The following is an 18,134-nucleotide window of genomic DNA, read 5'->3' on the forward strand; positions in this document are numbered from 1 at the left end:
CCCACCACTCCTCAATGAAATCCTTCTAAAGATCATCATGTGTTGTGGGACGTCGGATGACATGATAGGAGGCAACTAAACGGGCCACCCTTTCAGCCCTCCGTCGCACTCGTACGGGATGTTCCAAGAGCTCATACTGAGAGTAGTCTACATCTTGGCCACGCTCATTCTCGATGATCATGTTGTGCATTATCACACAAGCATGCATGATGTACCAAAGCATCTTTTGATCCCAAAATCTAGCCAGTCCTTTCACAATAGCAAATTGGGCTTGCAAAATCCCAAAAGCTCTCTCCGCATCTTTTCTAGCCGCCGCCTGAGCATTGTGAAAATCAAGATTTTTCTTACCTTCCGGTTTTTTCAACGGCTTCACAAATGTTTGCCACTTTGGGTAGATGTCATTCGCAAGATAATAGCCATAGTTGTATGTACGACCATTTGCTACAAACTGCACCGGTGGCAAATCAACATTTGCAATTTTATTCATCAGGTGACTGGTTGACAACGTTGATGTCATTCAAAGATCCAGGTATTCCAAAGAAAGCATGCAAAATCCAAGTCTCTTGATCGGCCACCGCTTCAAGGATTATAGTGGAACCCTTTTTTTGGCCGTGGAATTGCCCATGCCATGCCTTTGGACAATTTTTCCAACTCCAATACATGCAATCTATTGAGCCAAGCATATCTGGAAGCCGTGTGCTTTGTTCGTCTCCAATAGCCTTGCAGCGTCTTCGGCATTGGGAGATCTCAAATACTCCTGGCCAAACACTTGGACAATTCCGACTGTGAAGTGCTTGACACACATGATGGCTTGGCTCTCACCCATAGCCAAGTGATCATCAACTAGATCAGCCGGGATACCGCATGCCAACATACGCAAAGCGGCTGTCATCTTCTGAAAGGTGCTATGCCCGAGCTCTCCGGCGACATTCCACCTTTGCTGAAAAAACCGGTCATGGCTCCCTAGTTTCTCTGCAATGCGCCTGAACAACTCGGTGCTCATTGTAACACCCCGAATGTAACTTTTCATATTTGTAACTCCAACTCTTGCCATTTTCGGCTATGTGTTATGATATTCCCTTCGTGGTCGGGTTTTGTCTTTCGTTTTGCATTTTGTTCATGTCATGCATCTCATATCATGTCATCATGTGCATCTCATTTGCATACGTGTTCGTCTCATGCATCCGAGCATTTTCTCCGTTGTCCGTTTTGTAATCCGACACTCCCACATGCACCGGCGCACCCCTCTTGTTTCTTTTCGTGAGCGGGTGTTAAACGTTCTCGGAATGGACCGAGGTTTGCCAAGTGGCCTTGGTATACCACCGGTAGACCACCTGTCAAGTTTCGTTCCATCTGGAGGTCGTTTGATGCTCCTACGGTTAACCGGGTAACCGCAAAGGCCTTTTGTGTGTTGCAGCAAAACCCCCCTCCAAACAGCCCAATAACCCATCTAAGTCCCCTCCATGCTCTCGGTCGTTCGATCACGATCGTGTGGGCGAAAACCGCACTCCATTTGGAGTCTCCTAGCTCCCTCTACATATAAATATGTGTCTCTCCCGAATTCTCGCGCACATCAAACCCTAGCCCCGCTCCCTCCGCGCGCCGGACACGTCCGCCCGGCGCTGGACGTATCCCGCCGCCGCGCCCGACGAATCGGATCCCGCCACGTGGCAGCGCCGCTGCCCCACCGCCCGCGGCCCGGAGAGCCCGCATCCGGCCCCCGCGGCCCGAGCCGCCGCCGCCCGCGCCCGCGTCCCCGCGCGCGCCTCCACCTCCGCCCGTGCGGCTCCGCGCCGCCGCCCGTCTCCGCCGTCCGCCGACCGCCGCGCCCCCGAGCCCGCCGTCTCCTCCCTCTCCCTCAGGCCGGCCGCCCTCTCCAAGCTCCGGCCTCCTCTTCCCCAACTCCGGCGAGCAGCCCGGCCGTCCTCGGCTTCCGTGCCAGATCCAGATCCAGCGAGGTTGACCCCGAAAATCCCCCAAGTCCCGAATATTTTCACATTATGTGCTCATGTTCATTGTATCATATCTCATTGCATACTGCTCCGTTTTGCATGCATGATATATTGAAATGTTCTTCTCGAGATGCTCTTCATTTTCTTCCATTGTGCCATGCTCGTTTGAGTTCATATTGATGCCCAAATCTTTGGTGCAAGAGTGCTAGATGATGTTTACTGCTGTTACTTAACAGAACTTGGTGTTTTGTTATTTTTTGCTACATTTGATGTGTGCATCTTATGGGCATGAGCTCTACAGGTGTTTTGATCTAAGCCATGCCATCTTTACAGAGGTGTATGCCATGTATTTTTTGATCTATTTGGTGACTAGCACAAGCATGCAAACTAGGCTTCGTGATGTTTCTGTTTTCAGGGACTTAGGATTTTCACTAAGTCTGTTACTGCTGTTATTTTTGTTGCCATGTATCCATGTGTCTGCAGAGAGATCCATGCTTCTTTTGGGCATGTTCACTAAGGATGTTTTGTAGATATAGTTATGCTCTATCCATCCATGCCCCTGTTTGCAATTATGGAGTCCCCTAGCATGTCTCAATCTTGCTTTACTTTTGCTATAAAATATTTCTGGCAGAATGTCAACATGATATTCAATTTTGCCAAGGTTGTTGTAGTTGATCCATACATGCTATGAACTTGCTCTTGCCATGGTTAGCTTCATAAACATTCCATCTTGCTGTAGGTATGCTTTTTTTGTCATGCATTGCTTTGTGATGAGTGAATCAAGTTCACCAAGATGCCTTCATAAATCTGTTAATGCCATGTTCTGTTTTCTGCTGTCTGAAACCTGTTAACGAAACTTGCTATGTTTACATGGGTGCCATCATATCTTCTGATCCTTTTTGGCTCATGATCAGTAAGGGACTTTTGTTCTATGCATTTAGTAGATTCATGCCATGCCTTTTTTTGCTATGTTAAGTTCCTGTAGCATGTGTTATTCTTGCTCTGAACATTGCTACCTGATGCTGTTTCAGCCATGTTCAGTATTTTCACAGTCTGTGAACCTGATATCTTTTGCACTTTTGCCATGCTTGTTTGAACCTGTTATTGTGTGATCTAGCCGTAGCTCAGTGTTCATCTTTTGTCAAGCATCTCCTGTAGATCACTGCCATATACTTTATTGCTATGTTGGGGTGCTGTAGCATAGTTACTTGATGTATTCTAAGTGCTATCATGCTGTTAATCGCAGAATCGTGTCATTCTTGTTTTGCTTGCCATTTGCAAACCGTGCATCCGTTTAAGGTGATCTTTATATCGATTTCGACCGAAATCATCTCATATTTCCAGTGGCATACTTGGTTTGACAAGTTACTGCCTTGTTCATCCTTTTTCTTTCGGAGCACGCATACGCATCGCATATCATATCTCGCATATCATGCATGTATTGCATCATGTTGTTTGTGCATTTCCCGTGATTGATTGTGGTTCCATTGCTTGTGTTCTTACCGTGGGTAGAGCCGGGAGACGAGTTCGTGAACGAGGAACCTGTTGAGTACGCTTACGAGGATCAAGCTTTCGACAACTCTGAGAACCTTGTAGGCAAGATGACCATACCCTCGAAATCACTTCTATCTTTGCTTTGCTAGTTATTCGTTCTATTGCCATGCTGCGCTATCTAACACTTGCTATATCATGCCTCACATATTGCCATGTCAAGCCTCTAACCATCCTTTCCTAGCAAACCGTTGTTTGGCTAAGTTACCGCTTTTGCTCAGCCCTTCTTATAGCGTTGCTAGTTGCAGGTGAAGTTGAAGTTGGTTCCATGTTGGAACATGGATATTTTGGAATATCACAATATCTCTTATTTAATTAATGCATCTATATATTTGGTAAAGGGTGGAAGGCTCGACCTTATGCCTGGTGTTTTGTTCCACTCTTGCCGTCCTAGTTTCCGTCATACCGGTATTATGTTCCTTGAGTTTGCGTTCCTTACGCGGTTGGGTGATTTATGGGACCCCCTTGACAGTTCGCCTTGAATAAAACTCCTCCAGCAAGGCCCAACCTTGGTTTTACCATTTGCCTACCTAAGCCATTTCCCTTGGGTTCTCGCGAGCCCGAGGGTCATCTTTATTTAAACCCCCGGACCAGTGCTCCTTCGAGTGCTGGCCCAAACCGAGCGATGTCCGGCGCCCCCTGGGCAACCAGGGTCTATGCCAACCCGACGTCTGGCTCATCCGGTGTGCCCTGAGAACGAGATATGTGCAGCTCCTATCGGGATTTGTCGGCACATTCGGGCGGCTTTGCTGGTCTTGTTTTACCATTGTCGAAATGTCTTGTAAACCGGGATTCCGAGACTGATCGGGTCTTCCCGGGAGAAGGTTTATCCTTCGTTGACCGTGAGAGCTTATAATGGGCTAAGTTGGGACACCCCTGCAGGGTATTATCTTTCGAAAGCCGTGCCCGCGGTTATGAGGCAGATGGGAATTTGTTAATGTTCGGTTGTAGAGAACTTGACACTTGACTTCATTAAAATACGTCAACGTGTGTGTAGCCGTGATGGTCTCTTCTCGGCGGAGTCCAGGAAGTGAACACGGTTTGAGTTATGCATGAACGTAAGTAGTTTCAGGATCACTTCTTGATCATTTCTAGCTTCGCGACCGTTGTGTTGCTTCTCTTCTCGCTCTCATTTGCGTATGTTAGCCACCATATATGCTTAGTGCTTGCTGCAGCTCCACCTCATTACACCATCCTTTCCTACAAGCTTAAATAGTCTTGATCTCGCGGGTGTGAGATTGCTGAGTCCTCGTGACTCACAGATTCTACCAAAAACAGTTGCAGGTGCCGACGATGCCAGTGCAGATGACACAACCGAGCTCAAGTGGGAGTTCGACGAGGAACGTGGTCGTTACTATGTTTCGTTTCCTGATGATCAGTAGTGGAGCCCAGTTGGAACGATCGGGGATCTAGCATTTGGGGTTATCTTATTTTCATTTGGATTTGACCGTAGTCGGTCTATGTGTGGATTTTGGATGATGTATGAATTAATTTATGTATTGTGTGAAGTGGCGATTGTAAGCCAACTCTCGTTATCCCATTCTTGTTCATTACATGGGATTGTGTGAAGATGACCCTTCTTGCGACAATACCTACAATGCGGTTATGCCTCTAAGTCATGCCTCGACACGTGGGAGATATAGCCGCATCGTGGGCATGACACTCATCCTAAACTGGCGGCGAAAGTACGACTCCGGGTATGTGGGATTCTCCACGAAATAGTGCCTCATCAATCTGTTATGGGCATTGATCCTATCCCTCCAAATTTTCTGCCGAACCATAACCGAACCACCGTGCTTCGATTTTTTATTGATGTGCATAGCTAGGATCATTGCAAGATCCTCCTCCTTTTCCATATCAAATTCTTCTTCGGAAGAATCATACGACGAACTCATCTACAATGTTCAATACTAGGCTATAAAAACTACAATCAACATGCACCAAATTCATGAAGTTTGAGCAATACATACCTTGCGGGCGTTTTGTCGAACACCTTGCGGGCGCCGAGCGGCAGCGAGCGGCCGCACGCTGTTCGTTGGAGGACCGCCGTGCGCGAGGGGCGGCGGTGACTAGAGGGAGGCGGAGGAAGCTGCCGCGGCGCGGGGATAGGCTGGGGAAGCGCCCGAACGGTCGCCGGGTGGCGCGGGCGGCGGTGCCGCCACGGCTGGATGGGGTAGGTGGAGTTGCGAGCGCGCGCGTGGGAGCGGGCGCAGCAAATAAGCAGCGTACGATGGCGTTTCGGCCCGCACGCTGAACTAGATATGCCGCGTGCGCCTTTTTGCGCCTCCGCTGGAGCGCCCGGAGCGGTAGCGCGCGCAAAAAACACTGATTTTAGCGCGCGGCACTTTTATAGCGCGGCTGTTGGAGATGCTCTTAGGGGATAAAATAACTTTGAAAACTTATAACTTTTGATTAGAATGTCAAAATTCAAATCCGTTTTTACCGTTCGGTTTCTCGCGATGAGTTCTTCAAAACAAGATCCCATATGAATAGGTTTCGATGAACTTTTTTTTCGAGCAACTTTGTGTGCTACAGAGTCAACTTTAGTGCTATAGAAAAGCAACTCTTTTTCCCCTAGTATGACTACCTACCAACGGAGGATCCTTATAAGTTGTTACCATGACTACCAATTGACCAGCTTCACCTCTAAGCCTACGACAAGGACAACTCCAACGCGGATCACCAAAACGCCCCAAGTATCGGAATCGGCCTCTCTAGACACTTTTAACCATCCAATGAGTCCAACTACTATCAGGCATGTAAAAAAGGTCTACTGCCTCATATGAGTTCCTTGCAGTAAAAGATAGCATGCATCCCCTATGCAAAACTAAAAAACATGCAGCAACTTTGTATGATTTCAGAAAACTCTTGTAAAATTTGAAGCAACTAGTGTCATGCATTAAAAGAGGGGTTGATGCCCCATAAGCTCCTTGAAGTAATATCAGGAAACCCTTGTGCAAAAAAACCCACAAAAATAACAGTAGAGACAACATATATAGGTGGTACTAATGCATATATATTCTTTAACATAGGCAACTGTAGTGTGATTTATGGGCAACTATTAAAAAAATAAAAATGTGTTCCAAGCATTTTTATGCAGCTGTTGATGTGAACTGAGCAGCTCCATATATATTCCGATGCAACTTAATCTACTAATACAATATTTTTTAGAATTACTTCCTATCCATCTCTCTTCGCCCGTTCTGGTTGCCTTCCTTCTTCATCCTCACCGTTTCATAAAAAAATCTGAAAAAACCACGGGTACCTTATGTTGATCCATTTCGCCCTGTGAAATATCAGGTTGAGCGGCCCTTTTGCTTGTAACTCCATATAAAAAACACAAAAATGCAACTCAGGTGTAGTCCAGGACTGAACAACTCCACAGTTTTTCTTGGGCAAATAGGCAGTAGCAGAGGAGAAAACACACACACGCGCGCGTGCACACACATAGTCATGTGCCTCATATCTCCAGCTAGGAAATCTAACCGGTTCCACCTGCTCCCCTATACGTTCACACCAAGGGAGCCCACCCGAGGAGAGGAAAATCTCAACTTCACCTCTATGGCACAAACTTAATTACAAGTATCTAAAACCTTTAAATATTTATCAAATAATGGTCTTGGTGAATGTTTAAGTTCATGATGATTGGGCAACTGGATACATGATTTTAGGTAAACTATTTGTTGATTGTGGGCAACTGGATACTTGATTTTAGGCAACTGTATGGTTGATTGTGGGCAACTATGACACGTGGAAAGGGATAAAGAACATACACATGTTCATTTTTGGAGGGTACATAGATAAATTTAATCTCCTAAAAACACTTCACGGTTTTACGTCCCCATGACATACTCCACCCTGCCCACCCCCCTATTATTATTTGCCAAGTATTTGCAATCATACCAAGGATCCTACCCCGAGGAGATAAATTACTGACGCATCTCTATGGTACAAACTCGAAAGGTATCTAAAACCATTACATATTAACCAAATTATGGTCTTGGTAATGGTTCTGTTCGTGAGGATTGGGCAACTGGATATATGGTTTTAGACAACTGTATGGTTGATTGTGGGCAACTGGATACATGGTTTTAGAGAATTGTACAGTTGATTGTGGGCAACTCGATAGATGGTTTTAGGAAACATTATGGCTGATTGTAGGCAATTATGACACCTAAGAAAAGGGATGAAGAACATACACATGTTCATTTTTTGAGGGGGTCACAAATAAACTTAATCCCTTAAAAACACTTCGTGGTTTTAGTTATGCCACTATGACCAGCTCCGCACCGCTCCCCCTCTATGATCATTCGCCTAGTATTTACGATCATACCAAGGGATCCAACCCCGAGGACGATGAAATTCTTGATCCATCTCTATGACACCATCTTAATTGAAAGGTATATAAAATCTTTACAAATAAGCCAAATTATGGTCTTGATAATGTTTCTGTCCATTAGGATTGGGCAACTGTATAGCAAAACGTCCCGCAACTATGACACATGAAAAATGGATAAAGAACATACACATGTTTGCTTTTTGGGGTTCATAGATAAACTTAATCCCATAAAAAACTTCATGGTTTTAATTATGTCCCCATGACCAGCTCCACCCCACCACCCTTTATGATCGTTCGCCAAAGTGTTTAGAATCTTACCAAGGGATCCCACCCGAAGAGAAGAAATTCTTGACACACCATTATGACACAAACTTAATTGAAAAGTATCTAAAACCTTTAGATGTTGGCCAAATAGCGGTCTTGATAATGTTTCTGTTCATGAGAATTGAGCAATGGGATACATGGTTTTAGACAACTTTATGGTTAATTGTGGGCAACTATATTATTTTCCATGTATCGTGCATAAAAATAGGGATGCAGACTATGTAGGGCAACTATGGTATCCTTTTCTGTGTGTGTTTGTTGTGTGATAGTTTTCCAGAAACCACACGATGTTCTACGTATACATCAACGCAGCGGACGACCACATGAAAAAATAAATGGAAGACCTATGTGACTATGTGCAGGATCCAAAGGAAATTCGACCAAGAATAACAGGGCCAAAAGAACACTTATCTGAATCAACCTATCCAATCAAGAAGAGCTTATTCTATCAAGAACTTCGAAGAGATTTTTTGATGATAGGCAGTCATACTACATAACCTAACAAGAAGTTGCTTTCATATATCACTAAAGTTGCTTCCATAGCACCCAAAGTTGCTTGTAAAAAAAGTTAGTCGAAACATACTCATATGAGATCTAGTTTCGAAGTGCTTGTCGCAAAGAACTTGGCGGTGAAAACCGATTTCAATTTCGCCTCAATTTGAAGTTATAGCGTTTTAAAATTTTGAAAACGCAAATTAAATGCATGCATGCATTATGCTTTTTCAACACCTGAGGTCAGTGGGGCGTTCTCACGGACTGACGCGCTAGCAAAAAGAATCTCATTGTGCATTAGGGACCATGTGGAGTGAGGGACAAGAGTGTGAGCTCGTTTCCACGCAATAGCACAGCTGCGTTTTTAAGTATTTACGATTAACGGCCGTGATTTTTTTTAGATTTTTTTAGGCACTTTTTCCTGTTTTAGGGGATAGCGGGCATGATTTCGATAACAGGTTGCAGGCCCCCTTGTGTTGCGCGTCTTTTTGGGCTTTTAGTGTAATTACTGGCCCATGGTAGCGACGCGCCTTCAATGCAAAATACATGGGCCTCCTACGTATGTCGAGCTAGTGACTTTGTTAAAGTCTGTGCTTCCTATTAAAAAAATGTAAAACTTGCTCAAAAAATATATAAAAATATAAAAACCACAACTGTGCTTTTCCGGATCTGTTTTTTTTTTCATTTTTTTGTTTTTTGTTGCCGGTTTTTTGGTTTTCATTTTTTGGTCAATTTCCAATTTTCGGTTTTTCTTGGGTTTTCGTACAAAAATCATCAAAACCTATTAACATAGGGTTTAGTTTCAAAGTTATCGACATGAGAAATCCAACCGTGAAAACAGTTCGGTATTTTGATGCACGGTTCAGGAGATAAAAGGTTTTGAATAAACGAATCTACGAAAAAGGAAAAATTCTCGGGTTGCGACAAGTAGCGCACATGTAGTGTGGCACTTGTCATCACCTAAGAAGGTGAGGAGTGCCCTTTGCAGGGGGTAACCCTTAACTAGTGATTTTGACAAAAGAGACCGTGTGTTGCAATGGGGGAAAATACCACACGCCCCCCCCCCCCCTAATAGGTCCACGCCCTTTATTTCAACATGACATCCCAATTGTTGTTTATCCTCTTCCTCATCCTCGCTAACGGTGGCCTCAGTGCTCATACAACCACAATGCGTTTGAGTGTGGTCAATCCTAAAGCGTCTCTCTCTCTGTCTCGGCATACGATGAGCAAACTTTGCCGAGGTGTGCATAAGTGGTTTATCGATGGTTTCATTCGACTCCAATCTGTTTTTGCTGAGGTGTTTGTTTGCAAACTCCAATATGGTTTTACTGAGGTGTTTGTTTGCAATTCAGGTCGGCGCTGTTACGAAAGAAAGATATATCATGTGCTATTGGTTAAGGTTGCACCCTTAATTGCATTTTAAAATGGTTAACAGGTGAAATAATGTCATATCTAGATTCTACACAATTTTCTAATCAAATTCCATACATAATAACATGTTAAAAGTAGAGTTAGGGTTTAAAAGGTATGTATACTTTTTAAAGCATTTGTTCTAGATGGACCGCTGGTTGATTAACTCAAATATCATGGACTTTTCTCTTTAATTCCTGATACTTAGAGGTGGACTGTGAGTTAATTACCCAAAAGGGCAAAGGGTTTCTGTAAAAAATGTGAAAAAAATATTTGTTTTATGTCACTTAAGGATGGACTGTGGGTTAATTACCAAAAACACAAAAAGTTATTCATGTTCTGTCACTTAAGGGTGCACTTCGGGTTAATTACAAGAAAACACGGGTGGTTTCTATAAAAAAATGCATGACGGACGGGCAGAAGCTCTCCTCCCTTTATTAATAGGTATAGAAATGATTTCAAACCACGGGCCATGTGCAAAGAACTGGATTTTTTAGCGAATAATTTCACACAGAAGATAATAGCATTGTGGGTGAAATATTTGACATGACTGAAAGCTATACACAAAATAGTGTTCGAGAGATATGCTCCACAAATAGTTTTGTGCAGCCATATCTCTCCGAATTGCAAGCTTTAGCTACTTCAAAATAACTACAACAAGGGTTGGACGAGGTACTGATCATTGTTGGTTGCCTCCGCCGGGAAACTTGGTGAAAGTTAATATGGACGGTGTAGTGAGAGAGGTGCAATCAGAGCCATATGTACATATCAGACAACAACTTATTTGGGTTCTTCGGTTGTCTTTTCCAACGGACCAGGCGATTCTACCATGCTTGAAGCTTTTGCATGCATAGAGGCTCTCTCTATATCATGCGACCTATAATTGAGGAATATCTATGTTGTGCCGGACTACAATAATGTGGTTGATCATATCAAAGAAGGCTTGCTAGGGAGGTACGGGGCCATCATCAAGGAGATTAAGGAATGATCATCAAATTATGCTCGATGCTCTTTTGTCCATAAGTTGAGGAATGTCAACTTCGAAGCTCACAGTCTTGCTAAGTGTTCTTTTTCGTTAAGTGCCAGACGCCATGTTCGGCTCAGCACGCCTCATGATTTTGTATACATGAACATCTTGAATAATAAACCTTAGTAGGGTCGTCTAAAAAAATAGTGACTAGTGAGCAACATGCCCCCACCTTGCCTACAGTGCTCATGTTTCATGTATGGATCGGTATTTGGTGAGGACCAAATTTGTTTTTAATGCAAATCACGACAACATATTTATTGACTTTTAATTTTATGCAATTGGTTTAATAAAAAATCATGTGTTGTAGAATAGAAATATTTAAATATAAAACAATAAATATTATTACATTTTTAAATAGTAGTATACATGAAAACAAGTATTCACGTATTGCAAAAAATAATCGCATGCTTAAAGTTGCTTATGAGCAACAATATTTTTTATTAAATGTTTACATGTTTTTTATAAAAATTCACTGTATGTAATTTTTTCCGTGGATCTATCTTCATAATCTGGAAAAAGTGTTCGCATTTTCAAAACTCTGTAATTAGTATATTTCTTTTAAAAATATAAACAAACTAACCCGTAGGGAGCTACTTGTGCCCGTCCAATAGCAGCGCTGGAAGGGCACCCTTGAGCCGTGACCTCCTTGGATCTCAATACATAGCCGCTCCTTTCTTTAGGGTAACAGAATATAGATAAATCCATAAAAATGAAATAAAGCAAAAAAGGACGGAACGAACACGAACGCCCAACAAGGCAATATCATGGCACGAATAACAAAAATAGATAACACACGAACAAGGCAGTGTAAAACATGATTTGTGAGAATAGAACAAAGTCGATTATGACAGAGAGTATAACTATTATCGTCCAGACTATATAATACATCAAGTACATAATGGCATAAGTACATGACCATATATAAAAAGGTATTCCTTTCGATATGCATAATACACCATCTGTTTTTAAATATAAAATATCTTGTTGGTTTAATTTAAACTGATAAAACGTCTTATATTTAAGAACGGACGTAGTAGGAGTTAGACCCATAGAGTAAAGTGTAACGGGGAGAGTACGTGAGCTAGTTGGCTCGGGTGCACCTTTGAACACCTGCCTTTTCTTCCATTTCTATCTTTCCAGAGGAAATAAAAATATTATTTTCTTCCCCTAAAAAGTTGTTCTAAAAGGAGCCAAACATGCCATCGTGGCAGCCAGGCTAGTCGAAGTGGGGGCGCTAGTTGGCGACGCATCCTTATCCACCAACACCACACGTACATGGCCGCTACGTGTACCCTCCACAGCATAGGCTTTGCCATTGTACTAGGCTAGGCTAGTAGAAAGCGAGTCCGTGATCTTGGAGCAAAGCGAAGCTGCCCCAGCCGCACGCGCCGCCACCACCGACGTCATCTACAACGTCGACGTCGTCGAGGTTCCACAGGCTGCCCCACGTGGCGCCGCAGGTGGTAATCTCCCCGCTGGACCCCGCGTCGCTGGCGGCGCCATCGCCGCCGTCGAGGAGGAAGTAGGCCGACATCGACATGGGGTGGTGGTCGTACTGCAGGAACTCGTCCATGTCCGCCATGTCCCGCATCATCGCCAGGTCGTCGTCGTCCTGCGCCGGCGGCGGCGCTGGCCGTGTCGTCGCTTCGTCTGCGTGATGGCTAGCCGCGCCGCCGCCGGTGTTGTCCGCGGTGGCAGCACCGTCGTCGTCTTGGACGTCGCGCTGGTGCTCGTGGTGGCCTTGCATGATCTCGCGGCGCTGCTTGAGGAAGCGCGCCCTGGCGCGCTCGATGTTCTTGGACGACGGCTTGCCCTTCTTGAAGTGCGTCCTCCAGTAGTTCTTGATCTCGTTGTCCGTCCGGCCGGGGAGGCTACGCGCAATCGTCGACCATCTGGCAGATCGAACACCACAAATTAAGTGCATGTGTTTTGTGAGCTCGATCCCATTGATCATGGCATGCATGCACATCCGCAAACTAAAGATTTTTTTCCAGTACGTACCTGTTTCCCCACAAGGCATGGAGCTCGAGTATGACGCTCTCCTCCTGTGGCGTGATCTTGCCTCTCTTGAGGTCAGGCCGCAGGTAATTCACCCACCGAAGCCTGCAGCTCTTCCCGCTTCTCTTCAGACCTGCAGCAAAACGAGCTTAGCTATAGTACTCGTATGTGCTCGTACGCGTGAGCTTGGGTTTACAGGTCGACGAACTTGCATGCGCACGTACTCGTACGCATGCAGCCCAAATTAATGAACACGAATGATCATGATCATTGCGTTGGGCACCTGTGAGCTTGGCGACAGAATTCCACCTCCCATCTCCCTGCTGCCGAACATAGCCGAGCAGCAGCTTGTCTTCCTGCGCCGTCCACGGCCCTTTCCTCCACCCTCCCTCCTCCCTTCCCCAGCCAAACTGCTCCATTCCAACAATCACTTGCAAAAATTACCACTCGTAATCGAGCTGTAGACTCCCCCAGGGAGAGAGAGAGAGCTAGTGAGCGAGTGAGGCGAGGTGGTGTGCAACAAACCAAGCGTGCTATCGCTGCATATATACTAGCGCGCGCGTAGCGTAGGGGCGCCGGGTCACCGGTCACCGCAGGTCAGGTCGCTGTCAGGGACACTCCACTGTCACTACCCCCTGATCGACGAGGTGGCAAGGGAATCGTCTGCCGGAAATGCCCCGACGGCCGGAGATCGGTGTCGCGGCTAATTCCCATCGACCTTTTGCTCCTCTTTTTCTCGACAGGCATGATGATGGATTACCGACTCACCGTAGGTTTCCTGCCGAAAGCGCGGCCTCCGCGCCTAGCTTAGCTGCGTTTCTTTGGGTGTTGCTTTGTGTAGCCACGACAGGGACAAACCGTGGATGTTTCCTAGCTTGTAGCTAGCCGGCCATCCAGCCTCCTGCTCCTGGTGCGGCACATCGATCGTACTACTGACTCTTGCAACAGGTTTTGCTAGCCCTCCTATCCTTCCTGCGATGGAGATCGATCGATCAGCAATAATATCGCATGTAAGGGAAGTTTGGGCTTAATAACTTTTGCGCACTGTCTCATTTTTAGTTACCTTGTCTCGTGTGGCGCATCTAGTAGACGAACAGCATGATGCTAGCATATATTTTGTGCTGTTAACAATAGTGCTAGTGCATCTTCTTTTCTTTTCTTAGCTAAAAGATTAGCACCAGTGCATCATTGAACGTGGGTTCAAAGATTCGTTCTAGAAAGGGCTGGGGCGTGTTGCGTACGTTTTATGTGCATTGCTCCACGTGTGGCCATACAAGAGGACGTGTAGTACTGTCGTGTACGGGGGTTGTGGCTCGTGGCAGCATATCCACGTTAGCCTTTTCCTTTTTATAAACTGAAGTACAAAGGTGGGACCAGCTTGTCCTATTTATACATACAACATCGAAGAAAAGAATAATTCCTGTAACACTAGTACACAAAGGCTCATATCAGACATTTCATCAAGAGCTTCTCTACACCTACGTGTAGTTACGTGGGGAGAGGGGTTATGTAATGATTTGGCAGCACTTAATTGGTATTAGTGATGGCATGGGCTCACCCTAAAATTCAAAGGAGGGGGGGGGGGGGCAAAAATGCTAGACTTACGTAACATGGTACGTAAAGTCTAAACTGATGCCCCCCCGATTCGTAGGTTACGTAAAAATCTTTACGTAGATATAGCAAAACTCGGAGGGGGGGGGGGGGGGGGGGGGGTTGGGGTTGATTAGTGGATTCGAGGATTCGAATGTTTCGTAAGGTTACGTAGGAGTCTTCGTAGGTGCAACATTTTTGTTTCATCAAAGACAAGCCGAAGGAAAGCCCCCAACAAAAACTGATCCATGACGAGGCTGGTTTTGATCATGTTACAATAATCAACCAAGTTGGGTTTGCCTTAAAAACCTCACCTTTGCGAGGCGATCCTAGGTAAGCGGTTTGCCTCGAAAACTCTCATGACCTTTCTGAGATCATTTTGAAAACAAACACACCGCAAAATCAAAAGATTTTGTACTCGTTCTGCCTTTAAGGGCCGCCTCGGAAAGTTTGCCATAAATTGGGCCCACCAGGGCGAACATATCCAAATCTAGATCTATTGCGGCAAGGAACTCGATTAGAGGTGATACGTCTCCAACGTATCTATAATTTTTTATTGTTCCATGCTGTTATATTATCATTCTAGGATGTTTTACAATCATTTTATATCATTTTTGGGACTAACCTATTGACATAGTGCCAAGTGCCAGTTGTTGTTTTCTGCTTATTTTTTACATCACAGGAAATCAATATCACACGGAGTCCAAATGCAGCGAAACTTTTTGTGGATTTTTTTGGACCAGAAAACACCAGATGGGCCAGAGAAGCACCTGGGGGGTGCCCCGAGGGGGGCACAATCCACCAGGGCGTGCCTGGGCCCCCAGACGTGCCCAGGTGGGTTGTGCCCACCTCGGTGGCCTCCCGCACCGCTTCTTTGCTCTATAAATACCCCAATATTCCAGAAACCCTAGGGGAGTCGACGAAAATCAATTCCAGTCGCCACAAGTTCCAGAAGCACCAGATCCAATCTAGACACCATCACAGAGGGGTTCATCATCCCCATTGGTGGCTCTCCGATGATGCGTGAGTAGTTCATTGTAGACCTACGGGTCCGTAGTTAGTAGCTAGATGGCTTCCTCCTCTCTCTTTTGATTCTCAATACAATGGTCTCTTGAAGATCTATTTGATGTAACTCTTTTTGCGGTGTGTTTGTTGGGATCCGATGAACTTTGAGTTTATGATCAGATCTATGTTTTTATCCATGAAAGTTTTTTGAGTTCTTTGATCTCTTATATGCATGATTACTTATAGCCTCGTATTTCTTCTTCGAATCTTTGGTTTAGTTAGGCCAACTAGATCGATTTTTCTTGCCATGGGAAGAGGTGCTTTGTGATGGGTTCGATCTTACAGTGCTTGATCCCAGTGACAGAAGGGGGAACGACACATATGTATCGTTGCCATTAAGGATAACAAGATGGGGTCTATTTCTACATAAATAGATCTTGTCTACATCATGTCATCATTTTTATTGCATTACTCCGTTTCTCCATGAACTTAATACACTAGATGCATGCTGGATAGCGGTCGATGTGTGGAGTAATAGTAGTAAATGCAGGCAGGAGTCGGTCTACTAATCTTGGACGTGATGCCTATATAATGATCATTGCCTGGATATCGTCATGATTATTTGAAGTTTTATCAATTGTCCAATAGTAATTTGTTTACCCACCGTTGCTATTTTTTCTCGAGAGAAGCCACTAGTGAATACTACGGCCCCCGGGTCTCTTCTTTATTATATTTGCCTTCGCGATCTATTTTTATTTGCTTTTATTTTAAGATCTATTAATCCTAAAATACCTTGCTGCAATTTTTATTTATTTATTTTATCTCGCGTTCCCGCGAGATCTATTTATCCAATCTACTACAATTTTACCTATCTTTTTACCCGTGAGTGATTGATAACCCCTCTCTTACGTCGGATTGCAAGTATTTGTTCTTTGTGTGCAGGAGCTGTTTACGTGGTGTTGCGTGGTTCTCCTACTGGTTCGATAACCTTGGTCTCATCACTGAGGAAAATACTTACTGTAACTGTAACACCCCAAAATTATCCCTTGGATTAAAAAATAAATTCAAAATGGTTTCTTTATTTGGATGAGTCTTTGGTTTGGTTATTCTGTCTATTATCAAAAGCATTTCTTATGTTAGAAGAATTTTTGTGGCATTTGAAAATATTTCAAGGATTTGGTCACTTCACTCTTGTCAAAATACTTCTAACTCTTCCCAAAAATTTATTCTGTCACTCCAAAATCCTTTCCTAGTCTTGCTCACTTTCTAGGACAGTGTCCAACACCTCACTTATCCACAAAAATATTCTTCTCATATTTAATAAATTCCAAAGTTGGAATTTGCATTATTCCTAGTTCCTTTGGTTTACAAAGGAACCATATTCTTTTAAACTCTTGTCCACCCACAAAAATTACACCAGCAACTAGACAGTACCCACAACCCATTTCACCAAAAACATAGGGTTCCACAGTTCAAAATTTTCAAACTTTAGGCAATTCAAATTTGGACCAGATTCACATTCCATGGGCAAAACCCATTTTTCCTTCCTCCAACAATTCTGAAATTTTGCCAGACACTCTCTTAGGCATCCACACATCACCCCAAAAATTCTCAAAATTTTCTAAAATGTCTAGAGCTCTCTGGCATTTTGTCAAACACCTGCCGTGCACTGTTCACCACTGTCAAAAAGTTTCAGTAAAATTCAGAAGTAACGGAAGTTCAGAGAGAGGGGGAGATTGATGTCGTGCACTTCTCCTCTTCCACTTCCTCGCGCGGTGTCGTCTACCTGAGGCATAAATGAGATGCCCGGACCCCTCTGGTCAGTGCCTCGCCGCCGACCAGCACAGTGGCTGGCTGGTGCATGTGCCACCGCCCTCGGCAGCGGCGGCCGAACAGGATCAGCACGGCCACCGGCCGCCTTCACTCCCCTACTGCTCCCCTACCGATCTCCTCTCCACGCGTCGCCTCCCATACGGTGTTGACGTACCGTCCAGACCACCCCGCGCCCGCCTGTCAGTCGTCGGAGCCGCCCGCCGCCCGCCATGGCCGAACGAGATCGCAGCATCGGGACAAGGCGTTGGAGCTCGTGGACGTCGCGCTGGCGCTTCAAGAGAAACCCTCGACCTCATCCACTCCACGTCGACCACACCCACCGTCCAAACCTACCTCGCCGACCGGAATAACTCCGGCGTGATCCACTCTGCCATTGACATGCTCGGACCGCCTATAAAAGGCCACCCCGAGCCTCGTTCATCACCCACACCACTCCACCACCATCTCAATCGACCTCCCGCACACTGCCTCGACCTCGACAGGGCCATCTTCCCCACCTCCGACCACCCGATCCGCCGCGGCATCCGAGAACCTCTCATCGCCATTAGGCCATCTCCTCCACCCAAACTTCATAAGTAGCCCAATAATCCACCATGTGATCGTTTATGCG

At 45.1% G+C, this 18,134-nt stretch overlaps 1 protein-coding gene across 1 annotated transcript; it reads right to left on the reverse strand.

Annotated features, from left to right (window-relative positions):
* Positions 1–12,152: 12,152 nt before the first annotated feature.
* On the reverse strand, positions 12,153–13,587 carry LOC109758235 (uncharacterized). Its single transcript, XM_020317082.3, has 3 exons — positions 13,380–13,587; positions 13,100–13,229; positions 12,153–12,990 (listed from the first exon to the last, which is right to left on the reverse strand). The coding sequence occupies exons 1-3, from the start codon at positions 13,513–13,515 to the stop codon at positions 12,429–12,431; spliced, it is 828 nt and encodes a 275-aa protein (XP_020172671.1). The 5' UTR covers positions 13,516–13,587; the 3' UTR covers positions 12,153–12,428.
* Between the last annotated feature and the right edge of the window lie 4,547 nt (positions 13,588–18,134).

This window comes from Aegilops tauschii, chromosome 6 (assembly GCF_002575655.3).
Source record: "Aegilops tauschii subsp. strangulata cultivar AL8/78 chromosome 6, Aet v6.0, whole genome shotgun sequence".
In the NCBI taxonomy this organism is placed as follows: Eukaryota; Viridiplantae; Streptophyta; class Magnoliopsida; order Poales; family Poaceae; genus Aegilops; species Aegilops tauschii.